Below are 16,044 nucleotides of genomic sequence, written 5' to 3'. Positions count from 1 at the left end.
GGGGGGGTCTGTGTGTGTGTGTGGGGGGTCTGTGTGTGTGTGTGTGGGGGGGGTCTGTGTGTGTGTGTGTGGGGGGGGTCTCTGTGTGTGTGGGGGAGGGTCTCTGTGTGTGTGGGAGGTTCTCTGTGTGTGTGGGGGGGGTCTCTGTGTGTGTGTGTGTGTGGGGGGGTCTCTGTGTGTGTGTGTGGGGGGGGTCTCTGTGTGTGTATGTGGGGGGGGGTCTGTGTTGTGTGTGTGGGGGGTCTCTGTGTGTGTGTGGGGGGTCTCTGTGTGTGGGGGGGTCTCTGTGTGTGTGTGGGGGGTCTCTCTGTGTGTGTGGGGGGTTTCTGTGTGTGGGGGGGGTCTCTGTGTGTGTGTGTGTGGGGGGGGGGGATCGAGGGTCCCTGTGTGGGGGGGGGGGGGGGAATCGAGGGTCCCTGTGGGGAGGGGTCGAAGGTCCCTGTGTGGGGGGGGGGATCGAGGGTCCCTGTGTGGGGGGGGGGGGAGGGATCGAGGGTCCCTGTGGGGAGGGGTCGAAGGTCCCTGTGTGGGGGGGGGGGATCGAGGGTCCCTGTGGGGGGGGGTCGAAGGTCCCTGTGTGGGGGGGGGGGATCGAGGGTCCCTGTGTGGGGGGGGGGATTGAGGGTCCCTGTGTGGGGGGGGGGAGGGATCGAGGGTCCCTGTGGGGAGGGGTCGAAGGTCCCTGTGTAGGGGGGGGGGATCGAGGGTCCCTGTGGGGGGGGGGGTCGAGGGTCCCTGTGTGGGGGAGGGGGGATCGAGGGTACTTGTGGGGGGGGGGGGGGTCGAGGGTCCTTTTGTGGGGGGGGGGGGGGGGGATCGAGGGTCCCTGTGTGGGGGAGGGGGGATCGAGGGTACTTGGGGGGGGGGGGTCGAGGGTCCTTTTGTGGGGGGGGGGGGGGATCGAGGGTCCCTGTGTGGGGGGGGGGATCGAGGGTCCCTGTGTGTGGGGGGGGGGGGATCGAGGGTCCCTGTGGGGGGGGGGGGGGGATCGAGGGTCCCTGTGTGGGAGGGGGGGGGGATCGAGGGTCCCTGTGTGGGAGGGGGGGGGGATCGAGGGTCCCTGTGTGGGGGGGGGGGGGGATCGAGGGTCCCTGTGTGGGAGGGGGGGGGGATCGAGGGTCCCTGTGTGGGAGGGGGGGGGGATCGAGGGTCCCTGTGTGGGGGGGGGGGGTCGAGGGTCCCTGTGGGGAGGGGTCGAGGGTCCCTGTGGGGGGGGGAGGAGGGTCGAGGGTCCCTGTGTGTGGGGGGGGTCGAGGGTCCCTGTGTGGGGGGGGTCGAGGGTCCCTGTGTGGGGGGGGTCGAGGGTCCCTGTGTGGGGTGGGGGGGTCGAGGGTCCCTGTGGGGGGGGGGGGGGGGGTCGAGGGTCCCTGTGTGTGGGGGGGTCGAGGGTCCCTGTGTGTGGGGGGGGTCGAGGGTCCCTGTGTGTGGGGGGGGTCGAGGGTCCCTGTGTGTGTGGGGGGGGTCGAGGGTCGCTGTGTGTGGGGGGGGTCGAGGGTCCCTTTGTGTGGGGGGGGTCGAGGGTCCCTGTGTGTGGGGGGGGGGGTCGAGGGTCCCTGTGGGGGGGGGGGGGGGTCGAGGGTCCCTGTGGGGGGGGGTCGAGGGTCCCTTTGTGTGGGGGGGTCGAGGGTCGCTGTGTGTGTGGGGGGTCGAGGGTCCCTGTGTGTGTGGGGGGGTCGAGGGTCGCTGTGTGTGTGGGGGGGTCGAGGGTCCCTGTGTGTGTGGGGGGTCGAGGGTCCCTGTGTGTGTGGGGGGGTCGAGGGTCCCTGTGTGTTTGGGGGGGTCGAGGGTCGCTGTGTGTGTGGGGGGGTCGAGGGTCCCTGTGTGTTTGGGGGGGTCGAGGGTCGCTGTGTGTGTGGGGGGGTCGAGGGTCCCTGTGTGTGTGGGGGGGTCGAGGGTCGCTGTGTGTGTGGGGGGGTCGAGGGTCCCTGTGTGTGAGGGGGGTCGAGGGTCGCTGTGTGTGTGGGGGGGGTCGAGGGTCGCTGTGTGTGTGGGGGGGTCGAGGGTTCCTGTGTGTGAGGGGGGTCGAGGGTCCCTGTGTGTGAGGGGGGTCGAGGGTCCCTGTGTGTGAGGGGGGTCGAGGGTCCCTGTGTGTGAGGGGGGTCGAGGGTCCCTGTGTGTGTGGGGGGGTCGAGGGTCCCTGTGTGTGAGGGGGGTCGAGGGTCCCTGTGGGGGGGGGGTCGAGGGTCCCTGTGTGTGGGGGGGGGTCGAGGGTCCCTGTGTGTGAGGGGGGTCGAGGGTCCCTGTGGGGGGGGGGTCGAGGGTCCCTGTGTGTGTGGGGGGGTCGAGGGTTCCTGTGGGGGGGGGGTCGAGGGTCCCTGTGGGGGGGGGGGGTCGAGGGTCCCTGTGTGTGGGGGGGGGTCGAGGGTCCCTGTGTGTGGGGGGGTCGAGGGTCCCTGTGGGGGGGGGGGGGAGAGTCCCTGTGTGGCGGTGGTCCCTGTGTGGGGAGGGTCCCTGTGGGGGGGGAGGGTCCCTGTGGCGGTGGTCCCTGTGTGGGGAGGGTCCCTGTGGGGGGGGGATCCCTGTGGGGGGGGAGGGTCCCTGTGTGGGGGGGATCCCTGTGGGGGGGGGGAGATCCCTGTGTGGGGGGGAGGGTCCCTGTGTGGGGGGGAGGGTCCCTGTGTGGGGGGGAGGGTCCCTGTGTTGGGTGGGGTCCCTGTGGGGGGGGTCCCTGTGTGGGTGGGGTGGGGTCCCTGTGGGGGGGGGTCGAGTGTCCCTGTGTGGGGGGTCGTCCCTGTGTGGAGGGGGGTCCCTGTGGGGGGGGTCCCTGTGTGGGGGGGTCGAGGGTCCCTGTGGGGGGGGTCGAGGGTCCCTGTGTGTGGGGGGGGGTCCCTGTGGGGGGGGTCGAGGGTCCCTGTGTGGGGGGAGTCCCTGTGTGGGGGGGGGGGGTCCCTGTGGGGGGGGTCGAGGGTCCCTGTGTGGGGGGGTCCCTGTGGGGGGGGTCAAGGGTCCCTGTGGGGGGGGTCGAGGGTTCCTGTGTGGGGGGGGGTCCCTGTGTGGGGGGGGGTCCCTGTGGGGGGGTCGACGGTCCCTGTGTGGGCGGGGGGGTCCCTGTGTGGGGGGTCGAGGGTCCCTGTGTGGGGGGGTCCCTGTGGGGGGGGTCGAGGGTCCCTGTGGGGGGGGTCGAGGGTTCCTGTGTGGGGGGGGTCCCTGTGTGGGGGGGGGTCCCTGTGGGGGGGTCGAGGGTCCCTGTGTGGGGGGGGGGGGGTCCCTGTGTGGGGGGTCGAGGGTCCCTGTGTGGGGGGGGGGTCCCTGTGGGGGGGGTCGAGGGTCCCTGTGTGGGGGGGGGGTCCCTGTGTGGGGGGGGTCCCTGTGTGTGGGGGGGGTCGAGGGTCCCTGTGTGGGGGGAGTCCCTGTGTGGGGGGGGGGGGGTCCCTGTGGGGGGGGTCGAGGGTCCCTGTGTGGGGGGGGGGTCCCTGTGTGGGGGGGGGGTCCCTGTGTGGGGGGGGTCCCTGTGTGGGGGGGGGGTCCCTGTGTGGGGGGGGTCGAGGGTCCCTGTGTGGGGGGGGGGTCCCTGTGTGGGGGGGGTCCCTGTGTGTGGGGGGGGTCGAGGGTCCCTGTGGAGGGGGGGTCCCTGTGGGGGGGTCGAGGGTCCTGCGATGTCACACACTGACCTTGGGGAGCGTGCAGTGACGTGGGATGAGCGGGGAGGTAACCAGCTGCTTTCTGTGTTTGCAGACGCTGATCATGGAGTCCCGCAACCAGGACGGAACTTGGCCCAGCGCCCGGCCTCACGTAACGTAAGTGTTCAATACCTCACAGACAAACTCTCAGACCCCCGTCCCTCACCGTGGGGGGAATCACAGACACAGACCCCTGTCCCTCACCGTGGGGGGAATCACAGACACAGACCCATGTCCCCTCACCGTGGGGGGAATCACACAGACACAGACCCCTGTCCCTCACCGTGGGGGGAATCACAGACACAGACCCCTGTCCCCTCACCGTGGGGGGAATCACAGACACAGACCCACGTCCCTCACCGTGGGGGGAATCACACAGACACAGACCCATGTCCCTCACCGTGGGGGGAATCACACAGACACAGACCCCCGTCTCTCACCGTGGGGGGAATCACACAGACACAGACCCACGTCCCTCACCGTGCGGGGAATCACAGACACAGACCCCCGTCCCTCACCGTGGGGGGAATCACACAGACACAGACCCACGTCCCCTCACCGTGAGGGGAATCACACAGACACAGACCCACGTCCCTCACCGTGGGGGGAATCACACAGACACAGACCCCTGTCCCCTCACCGTGGGGGGAATCACAGACACAGACCCACGTCCCTCACCGTGGGGGGAATCACAGACACAGACCCTCGTCCCTCACCGTGGGGGGAATCACAGACACAGACCCATGTCCCTCACCGTGGGGGGAATCACAGACACAGACACTCGTCCCTCACCGTGGGGGGAATCACAGACACAGACCCACGTCCCTCACCGTGGGGGGAATCACACAGACACAGACCCATGTCCCTCACCGTGGGGGGAATCACAGACACAGACCCTCGTCCCTCACCGTGGGGGGAATCACAGACACAGACCCACGTCCCTCACCGTGGGGGGAATCACAGACACAGACCCACGTCCCTCACCGTGGGGGGAATCACAGACACAGACCCTCGTCCCTCACCGTGGGGGGAATCACAGACACAGACCCACGTCCCCTCACCGTGGGGGGAATCACAGACACAGACCCACGTCCCTCACCGTGGGGGGAATCACAGACACAGACCCACGTCCCTCACCGTGGGGGGAATCACAGACACAGACCCCCGTCCCTCACCGTGGGGGGAATCACACAGACACAGACCCACGTCCCTCACTGTGGGGGGAATCAAGACACAGACCCACGTCCCTCACCGTGGGGGGAATCACACAGACACAGACCCACTTCCCTCACCGTGGGGGGAATCACACAGACACAGACCCACTTCCCTCACCGTGGGGGGAATCACACAGACACAGACCCATGTCCCTCACCGTGGGGGGAATCACAGACACAGACCCACGTCCCTCACCGTGGGGGGAATCACAGACACAGACCCACGTCCCTCACCGTGGGGGGAATCACACAGACACAGACCCATGTCCCTCACCGTGGGGGGAATCACACAGACACAGACCCATGTCCCTCACCGTGGGGGGAATCACAGACACAGACCCACGTCCCTCACCGTGGGGGGAATCACAGACACAGACCCATGTCCCTCACCGTGGGGGGAATCACAGACACAGACCCATGTCCCTCACCGTGGGGGGAATCACACAGACACAGACCCATGTCCCTCACCGTGCGGGGAATCACACAGACACAGACCCATGTCCCTCACCGTGCGGGGAATCACACAGACACAGACCCACGTCCCTCACCGTGGGGGGAATCACAGACACAGACCCCCGTCCCCTCACCGTGGGGGGAATCACAGACACAGACCCATGTCCCCTCACCGTGGGGGGAATCACACAGACACAGACCCATGTCCCTCACCGTGGGGGGAATCACAGACACAGACCCCCGTCCCCTCACCGTGGGGGGAATCACAGACACAGACCCACGTCCCTCACCGTGGGGGGAATCACACAGACACAGACCCATGTCCCCTCACCGTGGGGGGAATCACAGACACAGACCCACGTCCCCTCACCGTGCGGGGAATCACACAGACACAGACCCACGTCCCCTCACCGTGGGGGGAATCACAGACACAGACCCACGTCCCTCACCTTGGGGGGAATCACACAGACACAGACCCACGTCCCCTCACCGTGGGGGGAATCACACAGACACAGACCCACGTCCCCTCACCTTGCGGGGAATCACAGACACAGACCCCTGTCCCTCACCGTGCGGGGAATCACAGACACAGACCCTCGTCCCTCACCGTGCGGGGAATCACACAGACACAGACCCACGTCCCTCACCGTGGGGGGAATCACACAGACACAGACCCTCGTCCCTCACCGTGGGGGGAATCACACAGACACAGACCCACGTCCCTCACCGTGGGGGGAATCACACAGACACAGACCCACGTCCCCTCACCGTGCGGGGGAATCACAGACACAGACCCCCGTCCCTCACCGTGGGGGGAATCACAGACACAGACCCATGTCCCTCACCGTGGGGGGAATCACAGACACAGACCCATGTCCCTCACCGTGGGGGGAATCACAGACACAGACCCACGTCCCTCACCGTGGGGGGAATCACACAGACACAGACCCACGTCCCCTCACCGTGGGGGGAATCACAGACACAGACCCACGTCCCCTCACCGTGCAGGGAATCACACAGACACAGACCCGTGTCCCCTCACCGTGCGGGGAATCACACAGACACAGACCCACGTCCCCTCATCGTGGGGGGAATCACAGACACAGACTGTTGTGTGTCCTGCCCGGTGTTGAGTGATGAGTCACTGAGATGTAGCACTGACCCTGTTCTCTCTTTCCCCAGACGGAACTCACTGGATGAACAGGGCACCTACTATCAGGGCCAGCCTGGGGTGTGTGGCCTGAGTAACCTGGGGAACACCTGCTTCATGAATTCTGCCCTCCAGGTTAGTGCTGGAAGACCGGGAGTGCCGCACTGTCGGAGGGGCGGTACTGAGGGAGTGCCGCACTGTCGGAGGGGCGGTACTGAGGGAGCGCCGCACTGTCGGAGGGGCGGTACTGAGGGAGCGCCGCACTGTCGGAGGGGTAGTACTGAGGGAGCGCCACACTGTCGGAGGGGCAGTACTGAGGGAGCGCGGCATTGGCGGAGGGGCAGTACTGAGGGAGCGCCGCACTGTCGGAGGGGCAGTACTGAGGGAGCCCCGCACTGTCGGAGGGGCAGTACTGAGGGAGCGCCGCACTGTCGGAGGGGCGGTACTGAGGGAGCCCCGCACTGTCGGAGGGGCAGTACTGAGGGAGCCCCGCACTGTCGGAGGGGCAGTACTGAGGGAGCCCCGCACTGTCGGAGGGGCAGTACTGAGGGAGTGTCGCACTGTCGGAGGGGCAGTACTGAGGAAGCCCCGCACTGTCGGAGGGGCAGTACTGAGGGAGCCCCGCACTGTCGGAGGGGCAGTACTGAGGGAGCGCTGCACTGTTGGAGGGGCAGTACTGAGGGAGCCCCGCACTGTCGGAGGGGCAGTACTGAGGGAGCCCCGCACTGTCGGAGGGGCAGTACTGAGGGAGCGCCGCACTGTCGGAGGGGCGGTACTGAGGGAGCCCCGCACTGTCGGAGGGGCTGTATTTCGGGATGAGACGTTAAACCGAGGCCCCGTCTGCCCTCTCGGGTGGATGTAAAAGATCCTGGGGCCACTATTGGAAGAAGAGCAGGGGGAGTTCTCCCCGGTGTCCTAGGGCCAATATTTATCCCTCGACCAACATCATTAAAACAGACGATCCGGGTCATTATGACATCGCTCTGTGTGGGATCTTGCTGTGCGCAAACTGGCGTTTCCCACAATACAACAGTGAGCGCCCTCCGATAGTACGCCATTGGCTGTGAGGCTTTGGGACGTCCGGTGGTCGTGAAAGGCGCTATATAGATGCAAGACTTTTTCTCTCAAAAAAAAATCAATTAAGTCTTAAAAACACAGCACTTGGGGCTCCTGGGAACTTCAATACAGAGTCTGACGTAAGCTGTCACGGTGTAACGCTTGTAGCCTCCTGCTGGAGACCCAAGTGTGAGCTTTGGTACATTTGGTACAAATCGCAGAATCATCAAAATTAACCTCCGACCAAGAGCCATCCCGGCCTAATCCCACTTTCCCGCTCTGGGTCCGTAGCCCTGTGGGTTACGGCACTTCGAGCACACGTCCAAATGTGGTGAGGGTTTCTGCCTCTACCCCCCTTTCAGGCCGTGAGTTCCTCCCCAGACCCTCACGCCCCTCTGGGTGAAGACATTTCCCCTCAAACCCCCTCGAAACCTCCCCCCAATTACTTTCAATCTCTGCCCCCTGGTTGTTTACCGCTCTGCCAAGGGAAACAGGTCCGTCCTATCCACTCTATCCAGGCCCCTCATCATTTTATACACCTCAATCAGGTCTCCCCTCAGCCTCCTCTGTTCCAAAGAAAACACCCCCAGACTATCCAATCTTTCCTCATCGCTAACATTCTCCAGACCAGGCAACATCCTGGTAAATCTCCTCTGTACCCTCTCCAGTGCAACATCCTGGTAAATCTCCTCTGTACCCTCTCCAGTGCAACATCCTGGTAAATCTCCTCTGTACCCTCTCCAGTGCAACATCCTGGTAAATCTCCTCTGTACCTTCTCTAGTGCAACATCCTGGTAAATCTCCTCTGTACCCTCTCCAGTGCAGCATACTGGTAAATCTCCTCTGTACCCTCTCCAGTGCAACATCCTGGTAAATCTCCTCTGTACCCTCTCCAGTGCAGCATACTGGTAAATCTCCTCTGTACCCTCTCCAGTGCAACATCCTGGTAAATCTCCTCTGTACCCTCTCAAGTGCAACATCCTGGTAAATCTCCTCTGTACCCTCTCCAGTGCAACATCCTGGTAAATCTCCTCTGTACCCTCTCCAGTGCAACATCCTGGTAAATCTCCTCTGTACCCTCTCCAGTGCAACATCCTGGTAAATCTCCTCTGTACCCTCTCCAGTGCAACATCCTGGTAAATCTCCTCTGCACCCTCTCCAGTGCAATCACATCCTTCCTGTAATGTCGTGACCAGAACTGCACGCAGTACTCCAGCTGTGGCCTAACCAGTGTTTTATACAGTTCAAGCATAACCCCCCTGCTCTTGTATTCTCTGCCTTATTAAGTTTAATGTCCTCGACCAGGCCAACATCCCCAGCATCGAAGCACTGACCACACTCGACCAGCTCCGCTGGGCAGGGCCACATTGTCCGCATGTCCCCCCAGACACGAGACTCCCCAAAGCCAAGCGCTCTACTCGGAACTCCTTCACGGCAAACGGGCCAAAGGTGGGCAGAGGAAACGTTACAGGGACCACCCTCAAAGCCTCCCTGATAAAGTGCAACATCCCCACCGACACCTGGGAGTCCCTGGGCCCAAAGACCAGTCCGCCCTAAGTGGAGGGAGTGCATCCGGGAGGGCGCTGAGCACCTCGAGTCTCGTCGCCGAGAGCGTGCAGAAACCAAGCGCAGGCAGCGGAAGGAGCGTGCGGCAAACCAGTCCCACCCTCCCCTTCCCTCAACCACTGTCTGTCCCACCTGTGATTCTCGTATTGGACTGTTCAGCCACCTGAGGATTCGTGTTAAGAGTGGAAGCAAGTCTTCCTCGATTCCGAGGGACTGCCTATGATAAAGTTTAATTATCTGATTTACCAGTTAAAGGATCTGTGATATCTCATAATACCCACTGCTGAAAGGGCAGCAGGCTTGTGTATCGCCGGGCAATGTGTGGGACCGCTGCCCGCTGTACCCCCTCGGACCCTCAGACCCTCACCCTCTCTCCCCCTCGGTCAGTGTATGCCCACTGTACCCCCTCAGACCCTCACCCTCTCTCTCTCTCTCTCTCTCTCTCTCTCCCCCCCTCGGTCAGTGTATGCCCACTGTACCCCCTCGGACCCTCAGACCCTCACCCTCTCTCTCCCCCCCTCGGTCAGTGTATGCCCACTGTACCCCCTCGGACCCTCAGACCCTCACCCTCTCTCTCCCTTGTCAGTGTATGCCCACTGTACCCCCTCAGACCCTCACCCTCCCTCTCTCTCTCTCTCTCTCCCTCGGTCAGTGTATGCCCGCTGTACCCCCTCGGACCCTCACCCTCTCTCTCTCTCCCTCGGTCAGTGTATGCCCACTGTACCCCCTCAGACCCTCACCCTCTCTCGCTCCCTCGGTCAGTGTATGCCCGCTGTACCCCCTCAGACCCTCACCCTCTCTCTCTCTCCCCCTCGGTCAGTGTATGCCCACTGTACCCCCTCAGACCCTCACCCTCTCTCTCTCCCCCTCGGTCAGTGTATGCCCACTGTACCCCCTCAGACCCTCACCCTCTCTCTCTCTCTCCCCCTCGGTCAGTGTATGCCCACTGTACCCCCTCAGACCCTCACCCTCTCTCTCTCTCTCTCGGTCAGTGTATGCCCACTGTACCCCCTCACCCTCTCTCTCTCTCTCTCTCTCCCTCGGTCAGTGTATGCCCGCTGTACCCCCTCAGACCCTCACCCTCTCTCTCTCTCTCCCTCGGTCAGTGTATGCCCACTGTACCCCCTCACCCTCTCTCTCTCTCTCTCTCTCTCTCTCTCCCTCGATCAGTGTATGCCCGCTGTACCCCCTCAGACCCTCACCCTCTCTCTCTCCCCCTCGGTCAGTGTATGCCCACTGTACCCCCTCAGACCCTCACCCTCTCTCTCCCTCGGTCAGTGTATGCCCACTGTACCCCCTCAGACCCTCACCCTCTCTCTCCCTCGGTCAGTGTATGCCCACTGTACCCCCTCAGACCCTCACCCTCTCTCTCCCTCGGTCAGTGTATGCCCACTGTACCCCCTCAGACCCTCACCCTCTCTCTCCCTCGGTCAGTGTATGCCCACTGTACCCCCTCAGACCCTCACCCTCTCTCTCTCTCTCCCCCTCGGTCAGTGTATGCCCACTGTACCCCCTCAGACCCTCACCCTCTCTCTCTCTCTCTCCCTCGGTCAGTGTATGCCCGCTGTACCCCCTCAGACCCTCACCCTCTCTCTCTCTCTCTCTTCCCCTCGGTCAGTATATGCCCACTGTACCCCCTCACTCTCTCTCTCTCTCTCTCTCTCTCTCTCTCTCTCTCTCTCTCTCTCTCTCTCTCCCTCGGTCAGTGTATGCCCGCTGTACCCCCTCAGACCCTCACCCTCTCTCTCTCTCTCTCTCCCCCTCGGTCAGTGTATGCCCACTGTACCCCCTCACTCTCTCTCTCTCTCTCTCTCTCTCTCTCTCTCTCTCTCTCTCTCTCCCTCGGTCAGTGTATGCCCGCTGTACCCCCTCACCCTCTCTCTCTCTCGGTCAGTGTATGCCCACTGTACCCCCTCAGACCCTCACCCTCTCTCTCTCTCTCCCCCTCGGTCAGTGTATGCCCACTGTACCCCCTCAGACCCTCACCCTCTCTCTCTCTCTCTCTCTCTCTCTCCCTCGGTCAGTGTATGCCCACTGTACCCCCTCAGACCCTCACCCTCTCTCTCTCTCTCTCTCTCTCTCTCTCTCCCTCGGTCAGTGTATGCCCACTGTACCCCCTCAGACCCTCACCCTCTCTCTCTCTCTCTCTCTCCCTCGGTCAGTGTATGCCCGCTGTACCCCCTCAGACCCTCACCCTCTCTCTCTCTCTCTCTCCCCCTCGGTCAGTATATGCCCACTGTACCCCCTCACCCTCTCTCTCTCTCTCTCTCTCTCTCTCTCTCTCTCTCGGTCAGTGTATGCCCGCTGTACCCCCTCAGACCCTCACCCTCTCTCTCTCTCGGTCAGTGTATGCCCGCTGTACCCCCTCAGACCCTCACCCTCTCTCTCTCTCTCTCCCGCAGTGCCTGAGTGGGACACCGCCTCTCACCGAGTATTTCCTCAACAATGGTTACGTGGAGGAGCTGAACCTGGACAACCCGCTGGGGATGCAGGGAGAGATTGCCGAGGCCTATGCAGACATCATCAAGCAGATGTGGTCGGGCCGTCATTACTCCGTCATTCCGCGGATCTTCAAGGTACCGGCGGGAACTCGGGTCTGCCCCGGGACTGGGCATGCTCAGTGCATCTCCCTCCCGCCCCCCTGGCTCTCCCTCCCGCCCCCCTGGCTCTCCCTCCCGCCCCCCTGGCTCTCCCTCCCGCCCCCCTGGCTCTCCCTCCCGCCCCCCTGGCTCTCCCTCCCGCCCCCCTGGCTCTCCCTCCCGCCCCCCTGGCTCTGCCTCCCGCCCCCCTGGCTCTGCCTCCCGCCCCCCTGGCTCTGCCTCCCGCCCCCCTGGCTCTGCCTCCCGCCCCCCTGGCTCTCCCTCCCGCCCCCCTGGCTCTCCCTCCCGCCCCCCTGGCTCTCCCTCCCGCCCCCCTGGCTCTCCCTCCCGCCCCCCTGGCTCTCCCTCCCGCCCCCCTGGCTCTCCCTCCCGCCCCCCTGGCTCTCCCTCCCGCCCCCCTGGCTCTCCCTCCCGCCCCCCTGGCTCTCCCTCCCGCCCCCCCTGGCTCTCCCTCCCGCCCCCCCCTGGCTCTCCCTCCCGCCCCCCTGGCTCTCCCTCCCGCCCCCCTGGCTCTCCCTCCCGCCCCCCTGGCTCTCCCTCCCGCCCCCCTGGCTCTCCCTCCCGCCCCCCTCGCTCTCCCTCCCGCCCCCCTCGCTCTCCACAGGTTCACAATTCTCTGAGTGAAGAAGTTTCTCCTCATCTCGGTCCTAAATGGCTTACCCCTTATCCTTAGACTGTGACCCCTGGTTCTGGACTTCCCCCAACATCGGGAACATTCTTCCTGCATCTAACCTGTCCAGTCCCGTCAGAATTTTATATGTTTCTATGAGATCCCCTCTCATCCTTCTAAACTCCAGTGAATACAGGCCCAGTCGATCCAGTCTCTCCTCATATGTCAGTCCTGCCATCCCGGGAATCAGTCTGGTGAACCTTCGCTGCACTCCCTCAATAGCAAGAACGTCCTTCCTCAGATTAGGAGACCAAAACTGAACACAATATTCCAGGTGTGGCCTCACCAAGGCCCTGTACAACTGCAGTAAGACCTCCCTGCTCCTATACTCAAATCCCCTCGCTATGAAGGCCAACATGCCATTTGCCTTCTTCACCGCCTGCTGTACCTGCATGCCAACTTTCAATGACTGATGTACCATGACACCCAGGTCTTGTTGCACCTCCCCTTTTCCTAATCTGTCACCATTCAGATAATATTCTGCCTTCGTGTTTTTGCCCCCAAAGTGGATAACCTCACATTTATCCACATTATACTGCATCTGCCATGTATTTGCCCACTCACCTAACCTGTCCAAGTCACCCTGCAGCCTCTTAGCGTCCCCCTCACAGCTCACACCGCCACCCAGCTTCATGTTATCTGCAAACTTGGAGATATAACACTCAATTCCTTCGTCTAAATCATTAATGTATATTGTAAATAGCTGGGGTCCCAGCACTGAACCCTGCGGCACCCCACTAGTCACTGTCTGCCATTCTGAAAAGGACCCGTTTATCCCGACTCTCTGCTTCCTGTCTGCCAACCAGTTCTCTATCCACGTCAGTACATTACCCCCAATAACATGTGCTTTGATTTTGCACACCAATCTCTTGTGTGGGACCTTGTCAAAAGCCTTTTGAAAGTCCAAATACACCACATCCACTGGTTCTCCCTTGTCCACTCACCTAGTTACTAGGGACAGTGTTGAGGGAGCTTTACTCTGTATCTAATCCCGTACTGTACCTGCCCTGGGAGTGTTTGATGGGACAGTGTAGAGGGAGCTTTACTCTGTATCTAACCCCCTGTACCTGCTCTGGGAGTGTTTGATGGGACAGTATAGAGGGAGCTTTACTCTGTATCTAACCCCCTGTACCTGCTCTGGGAGTATTTGATGGGACAGTATAGAGGGAGCTTTACTCTGTATCTAACCCCCTGTACCTGCCCTGGGAGTGTTTGATGGGACAGTGTAGAGGGAGCTTTACTCTGTATCTAACCCCCTGTACCTGCCCTGGGAGTGTTTGATGGGACAGTGTAGAGGGAGCTTTACTCTGTATCTAACCCCCTGTACCTGCCCTGGGAGTGTTTGATGGGACAGTGTAGAGGGAGCTTTACTCTGTATCTAACCCCCTGTACCTGCCCTGGGAGTGTTTGATGGGACAATGTAGAGGGAGCTTTACTCTGTATCTAACCCCCTGTACCTGCCCTGGGAGTGTTTGATGGGACAGTGTAGAGGGAGCTTTACTCTGTATCTAACCCCCTGTACCTGCCCTGAGAGTGTTTGATGGGACAGTGTAGAGGGAGCTTTACTCTGTATCTAACCCCCTGTACCTGCCCTGGGAGTGTTTGATGGGGACAGTGTAGAGGGAGCTTTACTCTGTATCTAACCCCCTGTACCTGCTCTGGGAGTGTTTGATGGGACAGTGTAGAGGGAGCTTTACTCTGCGTCTAACCCTGTCCCATTGACGGCTCTCCCTCTCCCCGCAGACGCGAGTCGGACACTTTGCCCCCCAGTTCTCGGGGTACCAGCCCCACGACTCCCAGGAGCTGCTGGCGTTCCTGCTGGACGGGCTGCACGAGGACCTGAACCGTGTGCGGCGGAAGGAATACGTGGAGCTGAAGGATGCGGAGGGTCGGCAGGACGAGGTGAGGGAGGAGGGAGTTGTGAGGGAGGAGGGGAGGGAGCGTGAGGGAGGAGGGAGTTGTGAGGGAGGAGGGGAGGGAGCGTGAGGGAGGAGGGAGGGAGGGGGGGGGTGTGAGGGGAGGGAGGGGATGGTGAGGCGGGGGTGTGATGTGGAGGGGAATGTGTGAGGGGGGAAGTGTGTGCGTGAGGGGGGAGGGAGGGAGGGGGGGTGTGTGAGGGGAGGGAGGGGATGGGGAGGCGGGGGTGTGATGTGGAGGGGAATGTGTGAGGGGGGAAGGGTGTGCGTGAGGGGGGAGGGCTATTCCTCTGGGGCAGGGTTTCCTCGACAGTGGAGGGAGGGGAGGAGATGGTGCGGGAGCTGGGGCAATTGCTGTTGTGTGAGTGTGAGTGTGTGTCTCTGAGAGTGAGAGCGGGTGTCCTGGAGGAGGTGGTACTGGGGTTGGGAGCAGGGGGGGGGGGTTTAGGGGACTCACAGAGCGATGCTGAGCTTCTCTCTGTCTCTGTCTCCCCCCCCCCCCTCCCTCGCCCCGCAGGTGGTGGCGACTGAGGCGTGGGCCAATCACCGGCGGCGTAACGACTCGGTCATCGTCGACATCTTCCACGGGCTCTTCAAGTCGACGCTGGTGTGCCCGCACTGCGGGAAGGTGTCCGTCACCTTCGACCCCTTCTGCTACCTGAGTGTGCCACTACCCGTCAGCACGGAGCGCGTCCTGGAGATCTTCCTGGTGCCCATGGACCCGCGATCCAAACCCATTCAGGTACCGCCGAGCCCCTCTGACCACCCCGCGCTCCGCCGGGGGTCCGCCGTGCGCCTTTTCCGGGGAGGGAACTATTTGACTGTGTGAGGCATCGCGCCGTCACTACGGCAGCCCCCCAGTGGCTGACCTCTGCGCCGTTTCGCTGCGCGGGAGGCATGGCTGGATGGTAAGGGGCTCCTTGCCGATCTCCGCACCCCGCTGGGTCAGATCCATCAACCCCAGGGGTGTTCCCCCTTCTCCTCTGGCTCGGTGCTGCCTCTGATGGCCACTGTCAGCGGCGCAGGTGTAGGTCGCGGTTGGGGGGGGAGGGGGAGGGGGGAGTGTTCTGCGCGGACCCCTTGTGACGGCGTAAAGATGCGGAGTGAGCTTGGGAGGTGGGGGGGCGGAGGTTGAGGTGTTCTCCTCGCCCCGGTGTCCCCCTTGTTCCCCCCCCCCCACCCCGTGCTGCTCGCAGAGCTGCCTTTAACCATGACTCTCTCCCTCTCTCTCCCCCCCTCCCTCGCTCTCTCTCCCAGCACAGGGTGGTCGTTCCAAAGGCGGGAAAAATCTGGGATCTTTACCTCGCCCTCTCGAAGCTTTCGGGAATCGCACCGGACAAAGTAAGTGGGCATGAGGTAGGGGAGGGGCACGGAGTGGAGGGAGGGGCGGGGCGGGGAGTGAGGGAGGGGCACGGAGGAAGGGGTGGGGGGCGGGGAGAGGAGGGCACGGCGGGAGGGGAGGGGAGGGGCACGGAGTGGAGGGAGGGGCGGGGCGGGGAGTGAGGGGAGGGGCACGGAGGAAGGGATGGGGGGTGGGGGGCGGGGAGAGGAGGGGCACGGCGGGAGGGGAGGGGAGGGGCACGGAGAGGGGGGGAGAAGGTGCTGTGGAAAATGCCTCGATTTCTGATCCGTGTTCTGTCTCTCTCTCTCTGTGTCTCTCTCTCTCTCTCTCGGCCTCTGTCTCTCTCTCTGTCTCTCTCTCTCTCTCTCGGCCTCTGTCTCTCTCTCTGTCTCTCTCTCTCTGTGTCTCTCTCTCTCTCTCTCTCGGCCTCTGTCTCTCTCTCTGTCTCTCTCTCTCT

General features: G+C 63.0%; 1 protein-coding gene across 1 annotated transcript in view; it reads left to right on the top strand.

Annotated features, from left to right (window-relative positions):
* The window catches only part of LOC139243145 (ubiquitin carboxyl-terminal hydrolase 11-like), a gene marked incomplete at its 3' end in the record, with an annotated part of 35,901 nt that extends 20,315 nt beyond the window's left edge, over positions 1 to 15,586 (top strand). Inside the window, exons 6-11 of the mRNA XM_070870709.1 lie at positions 3,676 to 3,737; positions 6,470 to 6,572; positions 11,462 to 11,635; positions 14,073 to 14,231; positions 14,763 to 14,987; positions 15,503 to 15,586. Of these exons, the coding sequence (XP_070726810.1) occupies positions 3,676 to 3,737; positions 6,470 to 6,572; positions 11,462 to 11,635; positions 14,073 to 14,231; positions 14,763 to 14,987; positions 15,503 to 15,586 (807 nt within the window). The remainder of the gene's footprint in view (positions 1 to 3,675; positions 3,738 to 6,469; positions 6,573 to 11,461; positions 11,636 to 14,072; positions 14,232 to 14,762; positions 14,988 to 15,502) is intronic.
* Between the last annotated feature and the right edge of the window lie 458 nt (positions 15,587 to 16,044).

The sequence above is a fragment of the Pristiophorus japonicus genome, unplaced genomic scaffold, assembly GCF_044704955.1.
Source record: "Pristiophorus japonicus isolate sPriJap1 unplaced genomic scaffold, sPriJap1.hap1 HAP1_SCAFFOLD_1629, whole genome shotgun sequence".
Classification (NCBI taxonomy): domain Eukaryota; kingdom Metazoa; phylum Chordata; class Chondrichthyes; family Pristiophoridae; genus Pristiophorus; species Pristiophorus japonicus.
Note: the sequence above shows the minus strand (reverse complement) of the source record. Positions and strands in the feature narration are given on the sequence as shown.